The sequence below is a fragment of the Artemia franciscana genome, chromosome 1 (assembly GCF_032884065.1).
Source record: "Artemia franciscana chromosome 1, ASM3288406v1, whole genome shotgun sequence".
NCBI lineage: Eukaryota > Metazoa > Arthropoda > Branchiopoda > Anostraca > Artemiidae > Artemia > Artemia franciscana.
Genome location: NC_088863.1, coordinates 44,682,053 through 44,702,941, shown reverse-complemented (window position 1 = coordinate 44,702,941; position 20,889 = coordinate 44,682,053). Strand labels below are relative to the sequence as shown.

Below are 20,889 nucleotides of genomic sequence, written 5' to 3'. Positions count from 1 at the left end.
GTTTTTAGTTAAAGGAGCAATTATTGCCGAAAGAACGTGATTAATAGCTTTTGTTGGGATATAATCAGGCCCAGACGAAGAAGAGCCTTGTAGTCTAAAAAAATTCTAGCAACTTCAATTTCTGTCACAGGTTCAAGGACGACGGACTTTAGGCAAGAAGGCCCCATATATTTTAGATGCTCATCATCCCTAGCAGAAGAAGATTGTGATGCTATTCTCTCTACTGAATTCCTATCAGCTGATGCAAAAAAAGAAGTGGAAGAATTTGTTTTTACTAAAATCGGATTTTCCACTGTATTTTCATTCCAAACCAGTTTAGTAGGAAGATTGTAAATACAGGAAGCTAGTCTAATCACCGAATGAATAATTTCCAAGGTTTTCCTCGTATCTTTCCTGGTTTCGCTAAACTTCGAAGCATAATACATGGTTTTTGACTTGCTAATCAGTGATTTATGAACGTTTTTATATTTTTTAAATTGTTGCAGGTTAGCAGGGGAAGGACAATTCTTATATTTCTTCCATAAGTAATCTTTCGCTGTGAGCATTTTAGAAGACCAGTTGTCATCCATGGGTTTAGCGGTCGGTATTTTTTTGGTGGCACTTTATTTGGATTTCTAGAACAAGAATTAATAAAAGCTTGTCTAACAATATCATAAAATTTATTAAAATTTATATCTAATTCTTTACTTTCATCAATAAAATCCCAAGACTGCTGAAAGAGTTTATTATTAAGCTGAGCAAGATTTTTCTCAGACAGTTTAAATGATGAAACCGTAGTAATCAGAGGCTTAGTTTGCTTATTTGGGATCAACAAATCGCAAATTATTGGAAAATGGTCTAAAATATCATTAATCAGAACAGTGCTTTCATTTGCAGCCAGAGAAGAAACTATATTATCTAATAAAATAGCTGACTTATCAGTAACTCTTGTCGGAATCATGATCGTGGGTAAGAGACAATGCTTCTGCATTGTCGAAAGAAAATCAGCCGGAACTGAGCCGTTATTCTCTAGGAGGCTTATATCAAAATCGCCCATAATTATTATTTCACAAGTTTACTGATGCATAGACTCAATTACTTCATTAAACGCTTGAAGAAAAGACAACAAACAACCACTCGGTGGTCTATACAATTCCCCCAAAATTATCACCTCCCGGGATATCAATGAAAAAAGACTCAAAAATACTTTTAACATTTTTTGACAGATTTTCACGTACCTTATAATTCAAAGTATTTAATATATAAATTGCAAAAACACCTTGGCTCATAGTTATGCGTGGTCGCTTTTTGCAAACATATCCTGGAATTTCAAGTATTACGTCAAATATTTTTGTGACAAATGTTTCGCGGAGACCGATGATATCTGGATAAGAACAATCCACAAATAAGAGTTTCAGTTGATCAAATGATGACGATAAACCTTGTGTGTTAAGGTGCGGAGTCCTGAGGCAGTCACAATGTCTGGAAGCTTTTTCGTGAACCCTAAGTTTATACTTAGTATTAACCACATTATCAACCATAAAATTACTAACATTAGGGTTACTTCCCACTGATCGATTTAAAATTTCAACTAAATTCAGAAGATTCTTTCGAGTAAATTTAGATAATAGGATGGAATGCCCTCTACCCCAGCACCGGAAGGAGAATCAAGATCGAAAATGCTTACCACATCTGAGGAATCGATCCAGTACCAGTACCGCTTCATGTAGCCTTAAACAGTGACGTAGAAATGCGATGAGCAAGACAACACTAAAGAATAAAAGATACGCCAGGAATTTGAACTGTGATATTTTTTAAATTAGATATACTTATAAATGAAAAGCAAGTACAATATGTACAAGAGCTCATTTTCTATTCAGACAGTTAGTCCGAATAAAATGTCAAAAAAGATAACTGCAAAATATGGATCATTTGAAAAAACACCACGTTCGTCGATTGTGGAAACCTCAGACCACCAATCAGTATCGTTGTTCTTACACTCGAGACGGAGTGAAACACCAGATTGCTTAAGCCGAATAAACTGATAAGTCTCAGAATCTTTAAGATTTTCCATCTTTTCCGAACTGCATGAAAAAAGTGCTCGAGGGAATGATACTTTCTTTCCTCTTTGGGACACACTGGATAATTTTTCTTCCAGGCGAAATATCATTGTGATATTCACTTTTTCGTCTAAGCCTAGTTCATCCTTCAGCACTGTACGTACTTTCAATTCCAGTGATCCACTTTTTTTTTCTTTTGGTAACCCATGCAGTAATAAATTGTGTATACGTTTCCGAGCCTCAAGGTGTAATTGGCGCTAATTAATAAGCTCAAACTGTTTATTCTGAAATTCAACAGCCTGGCTAAGTTCGTTGATTAAAGAGTCTTTTTCAGCGATAATGTTTTTTCAGCTCAGAAATTTCTTTCTATAAAGTTGTCTCCACTCTAGAGAACTTTTATCTGCTGTTTTAACTCTCTGGTAGCCTTATCAAACATAGCTTGCAAGAGAGCCATGACAAATGACAAATAAAGATGCATTAAACTGTTTTCTTAATTACTAATTTCTTCATACGAAAATACAAGAAACAAATCTCACTCGTTTGTAACAAGTATTCAATGTCCGCATCACCTCCGGCTAGCTTACACGTCAGAGTGACGTAAGATTAATTAATTAGATGTTGTGCTAACGAACGCATGAAGCAAATTCTAATTATCCAATTCCGTCTAACAACTATTTTATCACAGTCGATCAACTGGATTTAATTTAAAACAAGAAGTCTATTACGCAATATTCCCAGCACAAAAAATTATCCGATTGGATTCAAAACTTGTTCTTCACAGTCCAAAGACTGAATGAATTTCTAGTTTCTCACGGGCACCATTTATTTTCTGATAAAAAAAACTATCATAAACTTTTTAGCGCCCTAATTATAACATCATTTCTTTGGCCTTGAGCGGGAAAGTGCTTTTCCACTTCTACACAAATCAAGCTGTTACTCCTGTGGGTTTTTCCACAGTTTGCATATTTTGTGTTTGCTTGGACCGATTTATCCTTATTACTATGATCGCCCGCACATCTACTACACTTGGTTGGGTTTGAACATTTCTGAACGTAATGTCTGAATCCTTGGCAGTTCAGACACTGCTTGGATTTTTCGAGCGGTCAAATGACACGAAATAAACAATATTCGTAAACTTCACTGCGAACTTCAATGGTCATCATTTCAAGTTCATCATTTATCTTAAACTTCAGCTTCACAACTCTTGAATTTCCAAAGCGTGTCGAAGAAATTACAACTTCAACAACCACGCAGGTATGAGAGACATCAAAATCAGAGTGCATTTTAATAAAAACTGCGTACTCGGTTATTATAATCGTATCCCAAATTTTCATAGTGTTAGGTATTGCAGCCACTGCCGCTACTACAGAATCTTCATCAACCTTGCGGACTATCAGTCCATTTTGGCGACTAGTAACATGCTTCACCTTGTCAGCACAGCCAAGTTGCTTCCCATAATCACGCTTGTCTGTAGGGTTTTGCTTGTTAACTTTGTCAGGAATACTTGGAAGCACCACAGGCGCAGAAGGGCATTAGCAAGCTGGCTTCAATGGCCAGATAAATGGGCTTCAACTCTGCAAATATCGTTCCAATTTTTCGACCAGGAAATTAAGCATCCGAGCGTATTCGTTGAGGCGTGAGGCCACTATTGTAGGATGTCTGTTGGAAAAGAAGAAACGTCCGATAGGTCAAGTACTGCAAATAGCGGCGAATGCTCCTTTTCTTTGAGGCCGGATAGCAGTTCAAGAATGTCCGACAAAAGTGTTGACCGTTCATGGTAACAAAATCTCTCTTAAAAACTAAAAATGTTTCTTAGCCTCGTAAATCTGCCTTAAAATATCAGGTTAAAAACTCCTTGACATGCTCCCTTAACGAAAATTCTTTTTTTAACTCCTCCCCCCGTACATATTTTCAGGGTACAATTCTGGTGAAGGTATGATCAAACTGAACAATACAATGAGAAATACTCAATTGGGAGGATGGATTCAGGTGCCTGTTGTAAAATGTCATATATTTGTTTTCAGAGCAGAGAATACAGACATGAGATTACGTGACGCTGGATGCTCTTCTCCCCTCAAGTTTATCAATCTTTAGTGCAACTTTACAGGTAAATTTGCACTGTAGATAGCCCAAATTAGTACATTTACCCCGGAAACTGCTGATAGTCTCCGGGGTAAATTTACTATTTGCCTTACCAATAAATGTTACCTAATAGTTACCTAAGTGTACTACATATCTTACCAATATTCTCATAAACATGCTTTTAAATTTCAGCCATTTTCAATGAAAACTTGTCCTGATGCTTAGACTGCCTTTTTTTTATACTGGACAATGTTTGCGCTGGTCAAACGTAAAAAACGAGGTATTGAGGAGGGGTTAAATCCCTTCATGCAGGGAACAATTTCCCTGCATGACCTTTTTTGTGCAAAAACATTTTTTTATTCCAATTTCTGATCGTTTGTCAAATAATGGCAAGATATCTAGCTTCCCTCCATGGAATATTCCCTCCCCCAAAGAAAACTGCTCAAATTATAGTTCCTCCCATGTAAAATACCCTCTCCCAGGACTAATCATTCCTCGCTGAAAATCCCCCAAGGAAATTTTTTGGTTACAATTCCAAATGAAAAAATCTCCTATGCATCTTTTCGTTTCAAAAAGACTTAAATTTTTGATCTTTTTTTCAAATGGTATTGAACATCCCCCCTCCGTAGAAAATGTTTCCTGAAAATCCTCCCACCCCAGTGGAAAGTTACTCCCGCAGACATCCCCCGCCATGGAAAACCCCTTGAGACAATCTCAATCCCGATAAAAATTTCGCCCAAAAATTTTTGACATGTTAAAATTAGTCAGAAAAGATCAAGTAAGACAAATGAAAAGAATGTCGTAGAGAAACTGTTGCAGATTCCTCAAGTGTAAATTTTCACCAGGGAATCTAACGCCTGGAAACTTACCTCTCCGCGGAAAATCTTCACTGAAGTAGAAGTACCAAGCAGAAAACTGCCAAAGGCATATTCATTGTACCTTTTAACTATCCTGAACAAAATGGATATTTCAAAATTTTTGAACAGAAGACTTTAAGGGAAAATGGAAGTGTGGAAGGGGGAAGGGGCTAGCTGCCCTCCAATCTTTTCGGCTACTTATAAGTGGCAATTTAGATTTCAATTTCCGATCAAAAAGCCCTCTCGCGATCTCCTAAAATCACTGGTTTGATACGATCACCCCTGGAAAAAAAAAAACACGCATCCATTATCTTTCTTCTGGCAAAAAATACTGAATTCCGCTTTTTTGTATGTAGGAGCTTCAAACCTGATTTTCTGATATGCTGAAGCTGGTGGTGTGATTTGTATTAAGATCACTTGAAGTTTTAGGGGTGTTTCCCCCTTTTTCTAAACCTGGGCCAATTTTTCATGCCCTTAATATTTGTTGTGTAACATTAAACTTAATGAACTTTATAAATTTGGTATCAGCATAAAAATTCTTTCTTTTGATACACCTATTGCTATCAAAACTTTGTTTATTAGAGCATTGGTTACTATTTAGCTGTGATGCTCCTTATATATTGTTTGGTATCACGAACTCTCTGATTATCTTCTTTTTTGAAGTGTTTGATTAAGTTATGTTGCACGGTCCATGCTTTTTGCAATTTGTCACAAAACGTGATACCAGATCAAGAACATTGTAAATGTTGCCGTGCAATCCAACTTAGTTAGTTTTCTCATTAGTTTGGAGACTTTCCTTGAGATAAGTCAATAGTCTTTTACTTTGCTCACGGTATAAATAAATCCGTTACCTTGACTAAGTCATCGGCAATACTCTCATCAGTAATTAAATTGGTAAGATTTTCCTCAAAGCGATCCACCGGTGAAACACTGAGCTCTATTGAAGTCCACGTGTAGAGCTTAGACATTTTTTTTTCTTCGACGACTGTAGGTAACGGTTTATGTGCCTTGCGATTGTTGGTAGTAAAAGTGCAAAGAAGCTTCCACCCACTTGGAGAGAACTATTCCCTTTTCCCCCTCTTGGCCAATGCACACACAATTGATCGATATTGCTTTGTCTGTTGCCTAATACTTCTGGCATTTGAACCTTGTTTTCAGCTAAATTTCAGCTATACGGAGTTCCGTTATAAGCTTGATTGATATGTTCACCAGGGATACCCTTCAGTATATCTTTCAAAAGTCGCAGTTTTGGTTTTTCTAGGAGGGAAATAAATACCTATTTTCATGTAGTTTCTTCGGTGTCATGATGTCGCCTAAAGACCTTTTTTGTTGTTTAATTGAGCATACACGGTAATTTTGCTGTCAAAAATGTAAATCGTCCAGTGTATTCTGATTCAGATCCAGTGGAATATATCCATAGGGTTTACTCGTCTCCTGATTCTATGCCAAAAGTAGGAATTCAGAAAAACCGGGATGAATCTGTTAGTTTATAGTTAACTAGCTGTTGGGATGGCGTTTCGCGCCACCCCAACACCTAGTTTGTGGGGGGGCTTCGAGCCCCCCAAGCCCCCCCCCCGCGCGTAAGTTGTTACGCTTCATATTAGTTACGCGCCATTGTAGTTGTGTCCCTGTGTACCACCTATGAATATAGATAGATTTATATATGCGTTTTGAACTACGTAAAACTTGCGAATATACAACATTCTTGGCTTTCCCATTTTCTGTGCATATACAAAGCCTTGTGTACTTATAATGACGTCATATGCAAACGCTCTTTTTAAAAACAAACAAACATGCATACACACAACTCGTTTTTATATAGATAGATAGATAGATAGATACAATACAAATTAACTGCGTAAAACTTGCGAATATACAACATTCTTCGCTGTCCAATTGTCGCTGCATATAAATAGATTGTCAGGTTTACCGACCCTCGAACATGCAACGTACAATTGTCCATGGGAAAAACAATCAGTATTAAGATCTATGCCACATTTTTCTAATGATTGACCATGAGCTTTGTTGATGGTGATTGCAAATGCTAATCGAATTGGGAATTGCAATCTTTTAAATTGAAAAGGCAGATCCGTTGGAATCATGGGAATGCGAGGAATAAGAACAGCCTCACCCTCAAAAGGCCCTGTCAAGATTGTGGCCTCTATTACGTTTTCCATTGTTTTTTTTTACGATGAGTCGCGTGCCATTGCAAAGCTTTGGTGGGTTGATATTTCTTAACAGTATTATTGGTACGCCTATTTTTAGTTGTAGCACGTGTGGTGGAAACCCTGAAAAATTCACGGAATTTAAAAATTCAGATAGATAAATAACCACCTCATTTAGTTCCAAAACTGTGTCGACTGACTTGTAAAGGACTGCCTGGTCTCGAATCTTGGTCTACGTCCTAAAATTGAGTCTACTGGGAGCTTTCCGTTTCCAATTGCCAGCAATTGATCTGAAAATGTTTGACCAGAGTCATCGTTTTGCAATCGGACACGCATATTTTTAGTTAATTTTAATGTTTTTACGTGTGCCCATAAATTAGAATTTTTCAGGCAAGCATTCATTTCGTCTGCAGGGGTTGATCTAGGTATTATAGGTAATGTTTGCCTGAAATCTCCCGCAAGCAATATTAATGTGCTGCCAAAGGGTTTCGAATTCCCTCGCAAATCTTTCAAACATTGATCCAGAGCCTCGAGTGATTTTTTGTGTGCCATTGTGCACTCGTCCCAAATAATAAGTTTGTATTGCTGCAATACTTTACCCATCCCAGATGATTTGGAAATATTGCACGTGGGAGTTTCTGTAGAATGCAAATTCAGAGGCAATTTCGCGGAATGAGCAGTTTTTCCACCAGGCAGCAATGTTGCGGCTATTCCGGACGACGCAATTGCCAACGCTATATCATTTTTTGATCGAATTGATGTCAGAATCAGTTTTATCACAAACGCTTTACCAGTACCTCCTTGCACATCCAAAAAGAAAATTTCTCCAACGTTGTTATTGACACAATGCATTATCGTATCATAAATGTCTTTTTGTTCCGACGTTAACTTGGAAATGTTATTTTGTACATACGACAATAGATCACTCGTACTGTAACTTTGTTCCCGATCCAGTTCTACACATGTCAAAACAGCAGCGGTACGATTAGGTGAAGGCATTCCCAAATCCTGAAGAGGTTTGTTTGCCATAAATACGCACAAATCTTCTATAATAACTAAAGTGTAGTTATAAATTTCTGATGTAAAATCAAAAGTCATATCTGACGTCTCTAACCGTTTTCGATGGAGTATATCTTCGGACATTTTCGATTTATATTTTACCCATAACTCCGTAGGAGCTGATGGAGAGCAAGTTGTTAAAATGATGCCAAACAATGCACGAATTTGACTTGGGGTTGACGTTTCGCACGCGTCATTGATGCAGTTATCCCAGTGTTGGTCATTCTCCAATAAATTCAGAGCTTGGCATGCATTACGGTAAGTGTCATGTATAGTACCGTTTACAGTTCTCAAATACTCAAAGGACGTCGGACCGGGTACATTCACCAAAAGCAGGCGTAGAAAGAAGCATTCATGTTGATTGGGGTGAACGGTGTAGAGTCTTCCTATCGTGGTATCTTTGAAGACGGTAGGTTGGCCGTCGACTGACTTACCCTGTTTTCGACGTTCAAATACTTTATTTTTAGTATTCTCCGTGTAAAACGAAGGCACTTCAGTATACAGTAGTTTTTTTTGCAAAAGAATCATTTTTGCATAGCGAAAAGAAAGCACTTAACTTTGTATGCGGTGGATTCAGGGCTCTTTGTTGCACGTTGGATTCCAAAAAATAAACACGTTGACCATTCTGTAAATAAACTGCTAAGTGAACAACAGCTGGACTACGTTCATGTATCGGAAATGAAAGAATTCGCCAAAAAGCTTCTTTACTGCTTATGTATTTTCCAGCCTGATATTGTACGATTTCGTCGATATCTTTGATTTCGGACTGCAAGCCAAAAACTGCCATGTCACTGCCTTTGTTGACGTATTTACATATGTATTTGATTGCCTTTACGGAGTTACAGTATTCAACGTTTATGTGTTCATTAAATGTTTTATAATAATGGGGAATATGGAACAACCCACTGGTTATCTACTTCGATGGTGGTACCGTTACGCTTCTTTATTATTGCTGTTTTACCGCCATCTTCAGTAGATCTTCTTCTATATTGTGGGTAACCATCATTGCCAGTAATTGTGCTGGGCACTAAAAGTCAAGAATATTGCTTTGTGCACCTTCCTTTGGCCATGCATGGTGAATTTTCATTCAGTGCACCGCAAGGTCCATGTATCATATTTTTTTACAACAATATCATATAACCCCTTATCGACATTTTCATCAGGTATTTCAGCGGAAATAACATCATCACTTTCGTTAGAAATAATTTTATAATGTAGCCAGATTAGTATATGTGCGTGTGGCAATCCTAGTTTTTGCCATTCCACTGAGTACATCCAGCATCGCATTGACCCAAACACTTCAAGTTTTACTATGTAGTTTATCAGTGATTTCAACTTTTGCCGGAAGACACGGGCCGTAATGTCATGTCTATGAGCCGCCGATTGTCCTTGAAGTAAAAGCTGCTGTATCTCGTCCCAAAATTGATTACATGTAAATGTAATAAATAAATCTGGACGACCATAGAGACGAACATACGCAATAGCATCTTGAGCATAATCATGCATATGACGGGGACTGCCAGCATATGACGAAGGTAAAATCGTTAATCTTCCAACATTTGTGGTATTACCGTCATTTACAACTGTATTTCGCAAATGAATGTATTGTTCAGAGCGGAGCTTGGTCTGATTCAGACGGATAAATAGCAAACGTTCTGATTCAATTTTTGCATACATATCAACGACGTATTGGTGAAACAATTGACGGCATTTTAAAATATATTTGTCTTCATCCTGCCGAATCATTAGTCTATAAGAATAATAATGCATTGCACTGCATTTCTTATTCATTTCTTTGTTAGTGGCTGGATTTATCAATTTAATATTAAAGTGATAGCCGTCGGCTCCATCCCAAAAAATGATAGGATATTGTAGGGCATCGTAGCATCGATGAGTTTCAGCAATTCTTACAAACTGAGCGTTTCGCTTATGAAGAATAATATCTCGAGGTAAAAACTGATCACCGACCATAACGATTGCTACTTCGTCGATAGTTGGAGCATTGTATCTACGCACATGTTGGCCAAGAGGCGTTTTGTCAGCGGAAATAATAATTTTATGCGTATCAGTAGGCATCAAATCGATGGCTGTTTTGAACACACGCACTAAATTATTATTTTCGTGGAAAAGATGTTGCAATTGGGAAACGATTGTCCTTTCAACGTCGGGAGAAATTTCGCAACGTGCATTCAAATCAGAATTTCTATGACTGGTGAAGTACAATTATAAAAATCTATGATTCTCGCCTGAGAATGGTAGTAGGGACCCTGCTCTGTGATAAATTTGCCCTTTTACTTTGAAAGTAGGCATAAATTGATCTAGATTTTCGATTTGGGCACCAAACGACGTCATTTGGAAACATGAGTTATATTTTCTGATCTGTGGTAAAAAAAACCGCTTAGATTCTGACGTAGTTCCAGTAAGCAAAGTCTTCAATGGCTCTGATGGTGCAGCCAGTAGAGGAAGTTTAACTTTTCCTGAGGCGCAACACATTCCCATAGTTTCACCATTAAATTTCAAGGCCTTACAATAGGGACAGATTTTAGACATAGTCCCGATTTGAACAGATCTACTCAAGCTATAACCATCGACTGGGCTGTACCTGAATGCTAGGCGAAAATTTTCTTGCTGTTCTTGTGATTTCTCGGCACGCCTTCTTTTTTCACTTTCTCTTTTAGCAGCAAGTCTGGTTTCGCGTTTCTCTGGTAGTTCCTCGGCACACTTTCTGTTCTTACTTTCTCTATCAGCCGCAAGCCTGTTTTCTTGCTGTTCTTGTGATTCCTCGGCGCGCTTTCTTTTCTTACTTTCTCTATCAGCAGCAAGTTTTTTGGCATAGACTCTTTGAGCAGCTTCCTCGGCTGTTGCCATTGTAGGTTCTTCAGTCATTTTACAATTAAACATTTTTCCGTGAACGAATGTCTTAAATACCTTTAATGACGTCATCGTCATAACAAACATGACGACAACTAACTTCATGACGACATGACATGCTGACATGACGTCACTCGACAGACACAAGGACAACTTATTTTTATATATATATACTAGCTGTTGGGGTGGCGCTTCGCGCCACCCCAAAACCTAGTTTGAGGGGGCGCTTCGCAACCCCCCAAGCCCCCCCGAGCACGTAAGTCGTTACGCGCCATATTAGTTACGCGCCATTGTAGTTGTGTCCCTGTGTCCCACCTGTGAATATAGATAGATATATATATTTTTTTAACTACGTAAAACTTGCAAATATACGTAATTCTTGGCTGTCCCATTGTCTGTGTGTATAAATAGATTGTCAGGTTTATCGACTCTTGAACATGCAACATATAATTGTCCATGGGAAAAACAATCTGTATTCAGATCTATACCTCATTATTCTAATGATTGCCCTTGAACTTTGTTGATGGTGATAGCTAATCGAACATTCCCTGTGTCTCCGTCGTCATTTATATATCCCCCTGTGCCCCCCGGCGTCCCTGTTGTTGTTGTTTCCCTGTGTCCTGGTCGTCATTTGTGTCCCGGTGTCCCAGTCTGTAATCTCTCTTTGAGTGTAGCGGTCGTCATTTATATTCCCTGTGTCCCGGTGTCCCGGTCGTCATTTTTGTCCCGGTCGTCATTTGTGTTCCCGTGTCGCGGTCTGTAATTTCTCTTTGAGTGTCCTTGTCGTCATTTATATTCCCTGTGTCTTGGTCGTCATTTGTGTCCCGGTACTTTGTCGATGGTGGTTGCTAATCGAACATTCCTTGTGTCCCGGTCGCTTTCTCTTTGAGTGTCCCGGTCGTCATTTATATTCCCTATGTCCCGGTCGTCATTTGTGTCCCGATGTCCCGGTCTGTAATTTCGTCAGTCGACAAACATGACGTTAGTCGACACAGACAACTTATTTTTATATATATAGATAAATATATAGATACGTCAGTTGACAAACATGACGTCAGTCGATACACAAACATGACGTCAGTAGACAGACACACAGACAAACAACTTATCTATATATATATAAAAATGTTGTTTGTCTGTGTGTCTGTCTACTGACGTCATGTTTGTGTGTCGACTGACGTCATGTTTGTCGACAGGGTCTGTCGAGTGACGTCAAGTCATCATGTCGTCATGAAGTTAGTTATCGTCATGTTTGTTATGACGATGACGTCATTAAAAGTATTTAAGAAAATCGTTCAAAGACAAATCTTTAATTGTAAAATGACTGAAGAACCTACAATGGCAACAGCCGAGGAAGCTGCTCAAAGAGTCTATGCAGAAAAACTTGCGGCTGATAGAGAAAGTAAGAAAAGAAAGCGTGCCGAGGAATCACAAGAACAGCAAGAAAACAGGCTTGCGGCTAAAGAACGCAAAACCGCGCAGTTAGATGAAAATCCACCTGGACAGCGAGAGTCAAAACATATCAGAACTGAAAATGATAGCGATGATGATTGGGTTTGGGATTTTGACTTGGATAAAGTCATCAATGCCTACCAGATTTTAGTTAAAAAAACAAAGGTTCTGCGATATGTATTTCATAGTGACGCTGAAAAATAAAGAAGAAAAAGAAAACTGAAAAAAGAAAAAAGGTAAAAAACCAAAAAAAAAATAAAAAGAAAAAACACTCAAAGAGAAATTACAGACCGGGACACAAATGACGATTGGGACAGAGGGAATATAAATGACGACCGGGACAGTCAAAGAGAAATTACAGACTGGGATACCGGGACACAAATGACGACCGGGACAGAGGGAATTTAAAAGACGACCAGGACACGGGTATTTAAGAATATCGTTCAAAGACAAATTTTTGATTGTAAGAAGATCTTTGAAAGAGAAACTTCTAATTGTAAAATGACTGAAGAACCTACAATGGCAACACCCGAGGAAGCTGCTTAAAACGAATGTATTCAAGCCGAAGTAGCTGAGTTGGTAAAGCGTTATGTTTCAGGTTCTAGGTCCGAGAGGCTCCAGGTTTGAACCTTGGCTTTAGCATTAACACAAAAGAAGAAAAAAACTAAAAAAGGTAAAAACTACAAAAAAAAACTAAAAAGAAAATTCTAAAAAAAATTAAAAAAGCTAAAAAACTAAAAAAAACAAAAAAAGGTAAAAAACTAAAAACTAAAAAAGAAAAAACTAAAAAAAAATAAAAAAAAGGTAAAAACTACAAAAAAAACTAAAAAGAAAAAAAAACTAAAACTAATAAAAAAAAACTAAAAACTGAGAAAGAAAAAAAACTAAAAAAGGAAAAAAACTGAAAAATAAAGGAGAAAAAGAAAACTAAAAGCCGGGACACAGGGAATATAAATGACGACCGGGACACTCAAAGAGAAATTACAGACTGGGACACTGGGACACAAATAACGACCGGGAGATATAAATGACGACCGGGACACTCAAAGATAAATTACAGACCGGGACACCGGGACACAAATGACGACCGGGACACAGGGAATATAAATGACGAACGGGACGCTCAAAGAGAAATTACAGACTGGGACACTGGGACACAAATGACGACCGGAATACTGGGAATATAAATGACGACCGGGACACAGGGAATGTTCGATTAGCAATCACCATCAACAAAGCTCAAGGGCAATCATTAGAATAATGAGGTATAGATCTGAATACGGATTGTTTTTCCCATGGACAATTTTATGTTGCATGTTCAAGAGTCGGTAAACCTGACAATCTATTTATATGCACAGACAATTGGACATCGAAGAATGTTGTATATTCGCAAGTTTTACGTAGTTAAAAACATTATATATCTATAACGAAACGAGAAATCTTTTCTCTTTTATCTATATTCACAGGTGAGACACAGGGACGCAACTACAATGGCGCGTAAGTAATATGGCGCGTGACGACTTACGCACGCGGGGGGGGGCTTGGAGGGGGGGGGGGGTTGCGAAGCGCCCCCACCATCTAGTTTATATATATATATATATATATATATATATATATATATATATATATATATATATATATATATATATATATATATATATATATATATATATATATATATATAAACTAGCTGTTGGGGTGGCGCTTTTTGCCACCCCAACAGCTAGATGGTGGGGGCGCTTCGCACCCCCCCTCCAAGCCCCCCCGCGCGCGTAAGTCGTTTCGCGATATATATATATATATATATATATATATATATATATATATATATATATATATATATGTATATATATATATATATATATATATATATTTATATATATATATATATATATATATATGTATATATATATATATATATATATATATATATATATATATATATATATATATATATATATATATATCGAACTTGAATCAAGAATGACTCTGTAAATAATGTAGTATGTGCAATTCAAACCCAGCGTTCCCAATTCACTTGCTCCGATAAAATAGTGTATGTGACACGACAGTTGCAGAAATTTTTTCGTGATAAGGGCACACTATGGACAGTTGTAACATCTCATGAGAACATTGTTAAAAGGAAACTGCTAAAATATTGATCGAAATTCCAAGAATCTGGTTCAATGGCCCTCCTTACATCAAGTCTTGAATGAACTTAGCGTTTATCTATGAGTTTAGCGTTATAGCGTTATGAATAAAGCTTTTATCTTGTCATAAGATTGTTTCTATAAACTACTAGCTGTTGGGGTGGCGCTTCGCGCCACCCCAACACCTAGTTGGTGGGGCGCTTCGCGCCCCCCAAGCCCCCCCGCGGGCGTAAGTCGTTACGCGCCATATTAGTTACGCGCCATTGTAGCAGTGTCCCTGTGTCCCACCTGTGAATAGAGATAGATATAAATATATATTTTTAACTACGTAAAACATGCGAATATACAACATTCTTCGCTGTCCCATTGTCTGTGAATATAAATAGCATTTATATTCCCTGTGTCCCGGTCGTCATTTGTGTCCTGGTGTCCCAGTTTGTATTTTCTCTTTGAGTGTCCCGGTCGTCATTTATATTCCCTGTGTCCCAGTGTCCCGGTCGTCATTTGTGTCCCGGTGTCCCGGTCTGTAATTTCTATTCAAACAATCCCTGTGTCTCAGTCGTCAATTATATATCCCGCCTGTACCCCCGGCGTCCCTGTTGTAGTTGTGTCCCTGCGTCCCGGTCGTCATTTATATTCCCGGTCGTGATTTGTGTCCGGGTGTCCCAGTCTGTAATTTTTCTTTGAGGTTCCTGGTCGTCATTTATATTCCCTCTGTGTCGGTCTTCATTTGTGTCCCGGTCTGTAATCTATCTTTGAGTGTTTTTTCTTTTTAGTTTTTTTTAGTTTTTTACATTTTTTCAGTTTTTTTTTCTTCTTTATTTTTCAGCGTCACTATGAAGTACATATTGCCGAAACTTCAGTCATTTTACAATTAAACATTTTTCCGTGAACGCATGTCTTAAATACCATTAATGACGTCACCGTCAAAGCAAAAATGACGACAACTAATTTCATGACGTCAGCCGACACAGAAACATGACGTCACCTGATCCACAGATCCACAGACAGACAACTTATTTTTATATATATAGATAACAGCACTATTTTTCTTTTGGAATTTTGAGAAAATTTTTATTGCGAATCTGAATATTTTGGTCAAAAGCAAGATTTTCCTACTCATTGGCGGCCCATCAAGAAGCGATCTGAATGGGGTTTTTAATTGATAAACATTATCTGTCCAAGACCAAAATACAACAAAGTGGAAAATACATTTGTCGCTTGAATACGTCCATATTTTTTTTTCACTTAATAGTACGGAAATCCAATCTATAGAAATAGTCATTTTATTTTTCTACTTAAATTCACAGCATAAAAGCCCCCAGGACCACAAGGGGCAGCTGTGTAGTGGCGTCTAGCAAACCCGAGATCGTATTATTATTTCTAAGGCACAATAAAAATTTAGTGTGAAGAGCAAGGTGGTCAGGAGGGGCATTATCCCATTATATACGGAATATTTCCTCTTCGTTCTGAGGTTTTATACTTTCCTATACTTTTACTTGAAAACTTTTATTTTACTTAATTCAAACTAATCACGTTCAAAATGTCTATTAAGAATCAATAAAACGAAAAAAGAACATAAATTAGAATAAACAGTCACATCAAACATAAAGATAAGAGATGCAAATATAAATGAATAGTAAATTCTTAAAACGAGTAAAAATTCAGATAAATCCTCAAGTCGAAGTTAAAACGAACAGAGACAGGAGTTAGGGTACTTTTCCACTCTTCATAACTGTAAACCTTCTAAAGGATATTGTGTGATTTGCAGTTATTGAAAACTGTATACATTTTGAACAATGTATTTTATACTTGTCAAAACGTCGACGGACAAAAAAAAATCACTGCAATAATTGGAATGACTGGAAAGAGCTAATAAAAATAAGCTGAATAGTTAACAAATAATGAAATTAGTTTTTGCGAAGCTTCGCTATACTGGATGCATTTAGGAGCACACTTGTGAGTGAAAAGTCCCTCTTAAAAGGAGGGGGGCAGTTGCTAAGTACACAAAATAAATTTTGTGATGGAGAGAAAAAAAACTGTTTCATAGCTATCTATCTCTCAATGGTCTGTAAATTTGAAAAAAAATTGTCACATTATTTATAATATATTTGAGATATTTATAATATGGGATATTATGGAAGGGATATCAGTATTCTATCACATATACAATAATCAAAACATAGAGCTTACCTTAGGGAAATGATTGACAAAGCTTTGAAATATCTCTCTGGTGAACTCCATCACGAAGGAATGCATACGCGAGAAGCAACATACCGAAAAGTAGGGGTAACTTATAGGGGTAACCATAGAATTCAGCATGGCTTCACTACTAACGAAATACTGTAAATATCATTGTATTGTTTGTGGATATAGGCTGATTGTTTTACTCGCATTTTGTGTATCTGCTCTTCTTAATTAATTTACCTGCGGTGATTTTGCATAAACAGGTTACTTACTTTTAAGACTGGTTCCTTTTCAAAATATTTAAAAAAAATCTTCTATGTTTATTACTAAATCTGAGAAAATGCTTCATTTTATTCCCAGAATCTTACCTGTCACTTTTATCTATTTTAATCTCAGAAAATACGAATACCCTTTAAAAGAGAATTACGAAACAATTTATATCAATTGAAAGACTCGTCGTCTTTACATAGTTTTCTTTTTTAATTGATTTGGTTTTAAAGACAGGCTATAGTTTAGCGAAAAAAAAAAAAATCTTTATAGTTGTACACATATTCAGTAACAAGGAAACTACAAAAAAAAATGTAGATTCATATTTCCACCTGACTGGTACATCATGTATTTATTGTTCGCTAATTGTTTTTATGTTTCTTCTAAGTCGTTAGTCTGAGAGCTGAGTCACTTAGACAATAAAATATTAAACATCTGTCTAAACGATATAAAACTGTAAGATGAGGTGTGTAAAAAGAGAGGAGGCATTTGGCACCGGCCGCCCTTCCTGAAATAAACTATTTTTATCATTGATTTTATAATTTTTATTGATCAAACAGTTCGTGGTAACGAACTGGAGCGACCCGGCTCAATAGTAATTTACTTTAATAATATAATTACTAATAGTAATTTACTTTTTTCAAAAAGTAAAGTTGAGAGAAAGAGTCAAACTTTTGCGTAACGAGCAGGGCGTTGAAGAAGGAGCAGCCCCTTTCATATACGGGGTATTTTCTGTTCGTTTTAAGTTTTAATGTCGCTCCTTACTTTCAGTTAAAAAAACTTGTTTTTTTTATTTAATCTCATATAAGACTAGTTGGTGTCATTTTCCATTGGTCTAATGTATTTTCCATTGAACTAGTATAATACGCCATTTTTTGAATCTAATTTTCTTCATCTTCCCTGGAAATAATTTAGAGCAAATGGGCCTTAATGACTTGAGATTATTAATCACTTCTCGGAGAATGGTTTCTTCAATTTCAATCAAACCCAACCCAAACGCCCAAGAAAAGGGGTGAGGAAACTCTACATAAATTAACAATACTTGAAAAATAACACCCTGGGTTAATTGCCTAAACCGCGCGATAGTACAAAATCCATTCCTGTAGCTTTTACCAATTCTGCCGTAACACGAATTTTGGACGCAGTCAGGAGGGATCCCACTTGTGTCTAAAATAGGCTCACTTCCGTCACATTAAGGCTGTCAGCTTATAGAAATAATACATGTATCTAATTCTTATTAAACTGTCTTTTACAGACCAAGCCGTTGAGGAATCACGGAGGAAGAGGTCTGATTGTACAAGGCTCGTCTGCACCAAGATATGCAAGGGAACCATCGCCGAGAGCAACCATCCATGAAGATCGAAAGAATATTGAAGATGGAAACAATGATTCAAGCCAATCAGATGATGCATACGAGTCTGATGATAATCAAGCTACTGAGGCACTGACTCGACGCTATGAAGCACTTCAAAATGCTAGAAATAACTATTCACATAGACCTTTGCCGAGAGATGATTTGGATTATTCATGGCTTCAAGATGAGTCGTTTGAAAATAATATCTTAGTAACTGAGAAGGACAAAAACCATGGACATCCTACTGCGTTGACGAAAAGGAGAGTTAGAAAACCGGATAAAGAAGAAATTAGGGGTATGATTTTGACCAAAGCTCAACCTCGAAAGCTGGGTGAAATTGACTATGCTATTCAGTGGGATTTGTCACCAAAACGGAATGCAAGTAGACCACGATGTAATGTTAACAACTATCAACAAATATCCACAGTTCTTGATCATCAGAAAGATAATTTTTTAATTAAAGATGAAGCATTACTTGAAAAATTATCAAATAAGATGGAAAAAAGTTATCCCCAGCTTTTGGCTCCCTCTCTTTCTCCTCCTAAAAGCTTCATCTGTGGCAATGAGTCCCAAAACCCTGATACTAATGAATTAAATGACTCATTTGAAAGTCAGGAAAATATTTTACGACCTCTTAGTGAATATCCAACTCAAGAAATAGAAAATAAAAGTAGTATTTCACATAGACAAAGTCAATCACAGAGGAACCTAGTTAAACAAACTGGTGTTAATGACAAAAATCAAGAATGCCTATCAGAAACAGTAGATTCACAATTGCCTCCAAATAATTTTTCCAAAATAAATAATATGAAAGATTTAAATAATTGTGTTTTAGAATACCCTCCTCAAAAACACGAACATGATGTTCTAGAATACCCTGTGAAGTTAGTAGATTCACTACTTCCTTCAAGTGATTGCGCTAAAATGAATAACACAAGGAACTTATCAAGCATAAATAATTGTCTTTTAGAATATCCGTCGCAAAAACGAGAAGATGAAATTCAAGATTACCCTTTGCATATTGTCGATTCAAAATTTCCTATAAGAAATTGCGCAAAAGCATATAACACCAGGAACTTATCAAGTTTAAACAAATACCTTTCAGAATATCCCCCACAAAAACGAGAAGCAGAAGTAACACAAATTCTAAATCTGGCTAAAACATGTACTGAAAAAGCAAATGAGCCAATTGATAATACTGACAATGACTCTGGCTTGGGTAAAGATTTGTCAGTTGATGATAAGGATGAAAGGACTGTTAAAGGAGGTAACTTTATTACCTATGATAGAAGCTTTAAGTCTACAAGGAGAGAACTGCATCACACAAAAAGAAACTGCTTAGCCTGTTTAGCTAAAACAAAAGATGCTAACAAACAATCTGAAATTAGTGCAAAATCAAGTCATTCTCCTTCTCGGCCGAGAAAGCTTCTCGTATTTGTGGACGAACATCACAAAAAAGAAGATGGTTCAAAGTTTCGGAAAAGTAAACCATCTGTTGATTTAGGAGTTATTCCCGGAACACCCTTTGGACCAAAATCATTCCCAGACCATAAACGTTTGATATCTACTAATCAGTTAGCGTATAAGCCTTTTCGTGCGAAAAAACATAGAAAGATGGAATCAATTTTAGTGAAACAGGACAAAAGAGTCTGGAAATAGATCCCAGTCCTAGTTTTATTCTTGTTTCCAATTGGATAATTTAAATGGCAACAAAGGAATGGAAAATGTTCTAGTATTTTCTGATTGGCTGTCTTTCTAAACTAAACAGCCAATTGTAAAGCAGACATGTGTCCGATATTGACCTGCTTCACTGCTAGCTTTCTAATCGGTTAAAGCATTCCTTATTCAAGTGTAAGAACAGTGTATAAGAATTGAAAAATACATAAGACCATTGATCAACCACAAACAAGGTAAATGAGAACATCTTCCACGCTTTTCGGCCTTGGTATCCCACAAGTCTACTCAGGTAGATTTTAGAAGATTGCTTTATTTGTTATTAAAAGTATGATTTGCAAATTCTATAAAGCTCCGGCTATTATAATTACCATTACCTTTCTTTGTAAGTGCCCAAAAAGACAGTTTTTCTTTATAAAAAGGGGTTCGTTGCGTAATATTTTTACAAAAAGTAAATTCCGAGTTCCAGACACACAAATTATAACACATTTAACTGTTAATTTTGGTAATAATTTTTCTGAGATGGGAGTTAGTACAGTCTTGTTGTGCTAACCAAGACTTTCCGTCCGAGCTTCCTTCTGTGCTTCAAGCCAATATCTTTACCCTTAATGTTTTTAATGGAAGAGGTATTAATTGTCAGATTGGTTAGAGCATTTGATCTTGCTCCAAACTTTAAAACAATAATTTTACATTCATAAAGGCAATCTCTGTCATTTTATATCTCAAAGCTCT

The 20,889-nt window shown here is 36.9% G+C and overlaps 1 protein-coding gene across 1 annotated transcript; it reads left to right on the top strand.

The window, feature by feature from the left end:
- The first annotated feature begins 4,057 nt into the window (after nt 1-4,057).
- LOC136030238 (uncharacterized) lies at nt 4,058-20,373 on the top strand. Its single transcript, XM_065709066.1, has 2 exons — nt 4,058-4,146; nt 18,385-20,373. The coding sequence occupies exon 2, from the start codon at nt 18,781-18,783 to the stop codon at nt 20,140-20,142; it is 1,362 nt and encodes a 453-aa protein (XP_065565138.1). The 5' UTR covers nt 4,058-4,146; nt 18,385-18,780; the 3' UTR covers nt 20,143-20,373.
- The last annotated feature ends 516 nt before the right edge of the window (nt 20,374-20,889 follow it).